The 8,255-nt window shown below is 36.1% G+C and overlaps 2 protein-coding genes across 4 annotated transcripts in view; both read left to right on the top strand.

Annotated features, from left to right (window-relative positions):
• Positions 1–397: 397 nt before the first annotated feature.
• LOC124639569 (4-coumarate--CoA ligase 1-like) lies at positions 398–5,676 on the top strand. Its single transcript, XM_047176999.1, has 11 exons — positions 398–586; positions 1,439–1,646; positions 2,022–2,202; positions 2,580–2,723; positions 2,928–3,084; positions 3,401–3,535; positions 3,835–3,966; positions 4,111–4,191; positions 4,493–4,639; positions 5,029–5,194; positions 5,535–5,676. Exons 1-11 carry the CDS (start codon positions 512–514, stop codon positions 5,660–5,662), a joined length of 1,554 nt encoding a protein of 517 aa, XP_047032955.1. The 5' UTR covers positions 398–511; the 3' UTR covers positions 5,663–5,676.
• A 618-nt stretch (positions 5,677–6,294) lies between these two features.
• Positions 6,295–8,255, top strand: part of LOC124639777 (phosphatidylinositol 4-kinase alpha) — a 54,768-nt gene continuing 52,807 nt past the window's right edge. For all 3 annotated transcript variants that reach the window (XM_047177246.1, XM_047177245.1, XM_047177244.1), the window contains exon 1: positions 6,295–6,464. In XM_047177246.1, coding sequence (XP_047033202.1) covers positions 6,381–6,464 — 84 coding nt within the window. In that variant the 5' untranslated portion in view covers positions 6,295–6,380. The remainder of the gene's footprint in view (positions 6,465–8,255) is intronic.

The raw sequence follows: 8,255 nt of genomic DNA, 5'->3' as shown, positions 1-8,255 counted from the left end.
GGGAACTTCTTTTAGTACCCGGATAAAATATAGCCTATGCCAATTGGGGATAGTGTAGTTTCGGGGACGGAGTAATCTTAATTGTTGAATTGGTTAGTAGGTACTTGGTACTTTCTGGGCCTTTAAGATGCAAAAAACAAAACTATTTTTCGTCGTTACGATAATTAGTTCAGATTACCTCAGATTATTTGAGTTAATCACAGTGTAAGGAAAAATGAGTCATTTTGTTCTCCATAGAGTTAACTGATAGCTTAATGACCGAATCCTTTTAAAAAATGTTCAAGGTTCACTAAATGTTCTTTTCAATGAGGAAAACGAAATTGTACGTTCCACAATGCGATACTCAACTCGATATTCGGGTTCCCCATATTGCAATAATATAAATAGTAGAAGAAAAACCGGATTCTAAGATTATGATTTTAGTCGTTTATTATACGTAACACAGAATTAATTTTAATACAAAATAGTGCTTCGTTTGTATTCATGTCGTGAAGTTGTGATTTTTTGTGTCATGGAAGTTCGTAATAGACCACTGGGGCATTTGTTTTTTGAACATATGCTGAATAGACCTAATGCGATATGTCAGGTAAGTTGCAGTGAATAAGTGGGTCGACTTAGGGGCAGAGTTTTTCAAATAAAATACAAGTGTGTATTATAATAAAAGTTCAAAGATGACGTCAAACCGCAGAATCTAGATTTTTAGAGACCTTGGGGCTCACGAGTTGGAAACACGAGGCATCCTATACAGGGTGGCCCATCCATAGGCGTCCAAAAGAAAAATTTAGAAGCTCTATGCTATGGGGTATCCGAATCACCCCCATGTATGTTCAGCGATTTTTTGTAATTTAGGAGCTAGAATTGTTTTTAATTTTTTTTCCGTAATTTTCATTTCAACATTGTTTTTTCTATTTTATCTTTTTTTTTCCTAACGTTTACAGATGATTTTTTTTGTAATTAATCATCATGATAATAGCTAACAACTGAAAAAGGCAGTTTGGTTAAACATTCTAGAACTTACATAAAATTTTATCTGAAGTTCAAAATTACTGTTGGAGTTCAGTAGCCAAAAATGTTAAGGGCTTAAAAAAATGTATAAGGGGTTTCTAAGCAGGTTTCTAATTTTGAACTTCAGATAAAATTTTACTTAAGTTCTAGAATGTTTAGCCAAACTGCTTTTTTTCAGGTGTTAGCTTCTATTATAATGATTAATTACACAAAAAAACATCTGTAAACGTTAGGAAAAAAAAAATAAAATAGAAAAAACAATGTTGAAATGAAAATTACGGAAAAAAAATAAAAACAATTCTAGCTCCTAAACTACAAAAAATCGCTGAACATACATGGGGGTGATTCGGATACCCCATAGCATAGAGCTTCAAAATTTTTCTTTTGGACGCCTATGGATGGGCCACCCTGTATACAAATGATTTACTCTTAGATAGATGCAGCCACAGGGAAATCAGAGAGCAATGCATCAGTCCTCTCCCGGTCTATACGCTTGGCGAGATGTCTTCGTCAGTTCGGAGCCAAGCCTGGAGATGTGCTGGCACTGAACGGGAAGAACCACCTGGACCTCCACATACCGTACTACGCGGCTCTGCTGAATGGCATGCCTATCGTTGGGGTGGATCCTATGCTGAAGTTTGGTAAGGAACTGGTAACTTTAGGGCGTAATTATTGTAAGACCTCTTGGTTCAAGAAGTCTCAAGTAGAATGTATAAGGAAGCTCACATTCACATACCTAAGAAAGGTCGTACAAGTGTATGTGCCATAATGGCACTGCCATTGTGCCTATCTAACGACCAGCTGTTATAGCAAACGTAAGTTCAGGAATATAGGTAAAGAGGATGTGAGGATGTCGAAAAGACTGAGGAAATTTTTGTATTTTTAAGGCAGTGATCTATACAAATAGAGCTTTGCGTGCTCTCAACTACCCTGATACCAGTGAAACTTAGGTATTAAGTGAATGCAACTTGCAGTTAAAATTGTAACAAGTCTGAAACTTTCAACTTTTTTTTCAGAGGAAATAAAGAAGCTCTTCAAGTTAACTACACCCAAGATAGCGTTCTGTCAATGCGAGCACTTCACAGAAGCTGTAGCTGAGCTTGGATTAGACACCAGGATAGTCACGTTCACTGATGGCAAATATTCTATGGAGAACTTCATACGGGAGTTCGATGAAAATGATAGGAAAGAATTTAGGTAAGAGGACAAGAAAATTCTTTACTAAGGCGCCTTTTACGTGAAATTCTGTCATGATGACTTATCAATTCAGACCTATGTTTCTGATCCTGATTATGTTATAGGTAGGATTACCTTAACTGCATCACGTAGGTACACTTATCTAAGTGCAGACGTCGCGATGTATTTTATATCCATATCATTTAATTGAGCAAGGTCAATGCTTGCAATTGCAATACCCATATTTATTGATTTAGGTACTATTATACATTATCAAATGTCTCGATAAGCAAGAATATCGGTTGGAAAACTACGGAATCCGCTTATTGTCGCAAAATCCGAGACATGCTCTGTATCATGTATGAATCTTCTTAATATGAGCTTTTTTCTCCCTTTAGACCAGCAGATTTTGACACAGACAAGACTTATCTATGGTTGATCAGCACAGGCGGCACGACTGGAGTTCCGAAGGTAGCAGCTTACAAACAAGGTCCATGGATGATCAGAATACTGGCTCAACGAAAAAGCCGTTTATTTAATGAGTAAGTTAAGACGAACAATAAAGTAGGTAAGAAAAGTTACAGGTGTTCCTCAAAAATAATTAAAAAGAATCTTATGGTGGTCGTAAAAGGAAAATAGTCATATTACTTAAATGCAAATCCACCTACTGGTTCAAAAGTTATACCTATCCATACAATCCAATGTATCATGATCGCTTTATGATTTAAGTATTTTTTACGTTTCAGTACTGAAAAAAACTTGCCAGCACTTTACCTATCACCAGTTCAATGGATAGCTGGCTTCTACAACGCGATTATGATGCCTTTACTGAACTTGTGTAAAGTGCAGACCTCCCTGCCACTCACTGCTGATCATATCATTGACATTATCAGAGAATATCGGGTAAGATTCGTATTATTTTGAAAATAGTTGGTTGGTATTGGCCGTTTTCGCTGTTTTTCCATTTACCTTGGGGTGAACTTCAGGAACTTGGGTGGGCTTTAGCCAGTAAGAGTCTGGATCCCCCTTCTACGCCACCCACACTGTAAAGGTCATTTGGCTGGATCGCCCATCCAAAAAAGCCACACGCAAAAACAGTTTATTCGGGTATGCGAGATAATTTCCTTGAGTAGAATGATACCATGTAAAATAGTGACACAGTCCAAAAAGGAGAAAATAATGCTATATATTATTTGCTATAACTTATTTGTTCTTTCAGCCAGTGAGCATAGTGATTGGGCCAAGTTTACTGGAATCTATACTGAAGCACGAGAAACAATGTGACTTGACATCGTTTAATCTTATCCTGGTAGCAGGAGGGAAGGTGCATAAGGATCTCATTAGCGAGTTACGAGTAAGTTGATGGAAGTTTTTATTTAGTAAAGTATTGGTCAAGAGTAATTCTTGGACCAAAATAAGACCACAATATAATAAAGGAAAGTATTTGATGACGCTCCCGAAAAAAAAAAATGCTTTCTCTCCACTACCTAAACGCTTAGAGAACGGCTAAGGCGTTAAGTCGGCTATTGTATTATACTGTACGTGTGTATGTGCAAGAATCATCTAAATAAATAACAAATACTCTTAAAAAATCCTTTAGGTGCTTGAGTATTTCCAATGAGCTGTTTTTAAATTGTACTCACACGTTTATAGAAAAGAGTGCGTAAGGATGCGATGGCAGCCGAAATATATGGACAGACAGAAACTCTAGGACAAGTGTTTTCAATAGAGCCTAATGGCCCGCTCGGCAGCTGTGGCAAGTCGACGGAATTTCACCACGTTAAGGTAACATAATTGTTATATTTAACTTTTTTTAAATGTCTGTGTCCCAAGTCATTAAAATATTCTTAGCAACGTTAAAGGATTCCTTGATCAGCATCATGTGTAACCTAATAACTTTTACACATGTATTTTCTTACCTATTTACAGTTGATGGACCCAGATACGGAGAAAGAAATAACCAGACCAAATAGACCAGGGGAATTGTGGGTCAAAGGACCTATGTTCACAGTGAGTAAAGAATTAAAACTATCATTTCCCATTTCTCATGAATCAGTTATTGCAGCTCATCTAGTCTAGCCTTCAGCAATTATCCAACATTTGTCAGCTTCCAGTCTAAGTGCATGTTCTATCAGTGTTTGACATTTAGCGAATGGCTATCTGACCTCTCAACCCTCTTAGGTACCCAGGATACATTAAGATCATTTAGTAAGACTGGAAACGTAGTGGGAACAAGGCTACTGAAGGACGTGAAGCTGGCAGTTCTGAAATAGGTACATTATTTAACGTTTCTTTCCATGTATTTTTACAGGAATATTACAACAACCCTCAAGAAACTGCAGCAGTGTTTACAGAAGATGGCTGGTTCAAAACGGGGGACCTTCTATACAGGGACAGAGAATATAACTTCTACTTTGTTGAACGACTTGGAATGCTCATCAAGTATAGAAATTACCATGTACGTGTCTTGTGGATTTACATCTTTATATAAATTAACTAGACCTTTAAGTGCTGAGAAGGTGTCTCGATCTCCAAACAGAAGCAAAATTGGTCCACGTTGCAATAACGCGTACGCTTAATGCACCCGAGCAAATTTGCTATAAAAGTTTGTTCAGGAGCATGATGGCAATATCCAAGAACATGTTACAATTTTTAACAATACGTAGGTAACTTTTCCCCTGAATTAATTTAGCTCATTTGCATAAAAGTTTAGTACCTATTTACAAATAAGGGTGCTTTGACAATAGCCCGCCTTGCAAGCAAACGGACAGATAGATCATAGCTGATCATATCATGGATAGGTTATTGAAATCCATTGTATGTACTATGTATTATCTGTCTTTGTAGATAACGCCACTAGAGCTAGTGGAAGTAATTCGGCAGCACCCTGAAGTGCTAGATGTCAGCGTCACCAGTGTCAAAAATGTGTTCGACGGCGAGCATCCAGTCGCGTGCGTGGTGAGACGACCAGGTTCTAAGGTCACGGCGCATGAAATCAAGGAGCTGGTTGCTAGTAAGTATATTTTCAGTGAAAGACCTCTTAGTAAATGAAAGGGTGTAAATGTGCTATAATAAGCGAGCTACTCACTTTCTAAGTGACCAATTCCGTCATTTCTATATTACAATTTTAACAGGAGAAAGTGAAGTAGGCATTAATTTATTGGGCCACATTCGTGGCCATAATCTTGTGTCCCATTTTATTTAGCAAAAAATGTTCTGTGATTTACCTTTTGATTACTAACTCCTATGGTGGTACAATGGCCAATGGGATACCACAATACATACATTTTTGATACATTTAAGAATTTTGTGTGTTCTTTAAGGAATCTTATTAATTTCTTCCTCTATTTCAGACAAATTATCTTACAGTAAGCGGTTACGAGGTGGAGTCATCTTCATGGAAAAGTTACCTCGCACGTCTACTGGCAAAGTAGCTCGAGCAAAGTTGAAACAAATCGCTGCCATTGCTTACAGAGAATAAAGCGATAAAACATCTATTGCTTTTATTTTATTGGTTATTAATGTTTGTTGTGCACTTTTTTTGAATCTACCCTACCATTATCGAATCTCTCTATGGCTTTAAGGTTGGCTGTAAGAGAACCCAATTCTGGGTTAAGCTCGCCATTGTACATAAACTGTCTGTATTCTTTTTATGTATTTATTGTTAAGTGTGCAATAAAGAATAAGAATAAGAATTGTTATAATTAAAATGTATCGAAGCCGGAGTTTTTCCTGACCTCATGAAGCTAAATAAATTTATTCCCTTATTTAATTGGATGATAATAATTTATTGTAAATAATTGAAATGTAAAAATGTAAATAATTTTAGACACATATTCATCAGAGCTATGCTCTTGTGCCCTACGTAGAATGGAACGTATTGTAAATGTTCCGTTCTACGAAACAATTTTGTTCAATAATAAGTTTGAAAATATCTCCTTTATTTTTAAATGAAATGAAATAAGTGAAATAAAATATACTACATTTTAAAAACTAACACTTTTAATAAAAGTACCTATACAAAAATTTTGATACTTATATGAATTAAGTTAACAAGTCCGAGAAATGCACATGAACACACAACTGCGAAACAGAACGTAATATTGACAAACTGTCAAATTACGATCGGCTGATATCGTCGATCGTAATTGTGTTTATTAATATTAAAATGTATTTAATGGAATAATATAAACAAAGCCATGGATGAAAACGAGTTCTTCAGACAGACAGTGCAGCATTTGGCTCGATGTTTATCGAGCATTAACCCGACGCCATGGGAGAAGGTAAAAATTACGACACGTAGTTTTGCAATCCTGTAAATTTGGTAATGGTGTTGTTTTCCTGAATATTACTATTACAGGGACATGATATATAACCATTTAACAAATTTAGAATCATAGTACAGTGTGTAGAATTCAATGGGAATGTAGCATAAGTTTTTAATTGATATTTTTTTGCAACTTCTGAAATAACAGTATGACCTCACCCCGAATACGCTCGTTATCGTAAGTTCAAAGCAATATTGTGATGTGAATCATCGATGTATTGTTCCTATACCTACCAATATCAAACATTATGTTGATCATCTCATCTCATCTCATCTCATCTCATAAGCAGAGAGCAAGCAAACTTTTATAGTCTTTGCAAGTACTTTTTTCTTCTGTTTGGCAATGACAATGAGTTTTACAGCCAAGGATTATAGGTAGTTAGTAATTATGTCGGGATAATAGGGTAATTATTTACTGTCATGCATTTGAAATATTGCAGTTTAGTTATTCTTTAAGTCCTGTAGAATGATTATATTGTGTGCTATCAAAGATTTATGTAATTTCATGAACACTGGTTAGACTGGAAGCCGACCCCTACATAGTTGGGAAAAGGCTCGGCAGGTGATGATGATGATGAATAAATGTGAAAATAGATGATGAATAAATAAGATAAGACATTATTTTTCAAAATAAGCTTGAGACTACATTTCTAGCTTGTAATTGGAGTATGTATGCAATATCAAAACAACTTCTTTTTACTTAGTGTAGTGGTAAAAACAGTCATATAGGTATACAGCTTGTACCATTACAATTTGTTTCCTATTTAAGCATAATTTGTTTCGCCTAATCTTGTCATGGTTGAATTATCAGGGAAACAGCTAGTTAAAATATCATTGCAATCTCTCTTCTATTAATGGTTTGTTATCAAACATTAATCAGAGTTAACCATGCAGAATTGAAAAAGCTAGTCATTTTAACAGAAATTTTATGTACTGTTTATGTTGGCTCAAATTACAATTAACGTCCTTGTACAATTATGAGCTTCTATATAAGTACTTTTATTATTAATGGGAAATCATCAAATGACCTGTCCCGTTGTGGGTGCAGCGTGAGGGAGTGTCAGACTCTTACTGACTAAAACCCATCATATCCTTCTTATCATATCATATCTTCTTTTGTTTTCGCTCTCTTAAGCCAGTAAAAATCTTGTATTGCTCTTTCGTACGTAGCCACCTAGAATACGCATCACAGGTTTGGAACCCGCAGTACGAGATTTATAAGTCTCGTATTGAGGGAGTCCAAAGAAAATTCCTACGTTATCTGGATTATAGGGCACAGCAATACTCAGTTGACTACGATCACCGCTGTAGACGGTACCACTTCCTTCCTCTGGAGTTGAGGCGTCACATTGGGGACATAAGTCTGCTGATGGGTGTCGCAAACGGCCATATTGATTGTCCTGATCTTGTGGCTAACTTGGCATTACGCACGAACCTGATGGGATTACGTCAGCGACCTATATTAAGTGTACCTTTCACATTGACGAACTATGTTAGAAATGTTTTTTCAATAAGGAGCGCACGGAGTTTCAATAGACTCTCGAGTGACCTTGACATCGACTTGTTCTGTACCAGTGTGGTGACACTGCGACGCCTAATGGCACAAAAATTCTTTGTAGCATAAATAGGATTATTAAATTATTATTCCCTGTAATGGGCATAGTGAAGGAAATTAAGTGCATTTTTAAGTAGTAATAATAAGTTACATATTATGTAACATATGTAATTAATTTCTTTTCTAACAATG

This window comes from Helicoverpa zea, chromosome 19, assembly GCF_022581195.2.
Source record: "Helicoverpa zea isolate HzStark_Cry1AcR chromosome 19, ilHelZeax1.1, whole genome shotgun sequence".
NCBI classification, from domain to species: Eukaryota; Metazoa; Arthropoda; class Insecta; order Lepidoptera; family Noctuidae; genus Helicoverpa; species Helicoverpa zea.
The sequence above is the reverse complement of the archived record's forward strand: the minus strand, read 5'-3'. Positions and strand labels throughout refer to the sequence as shown.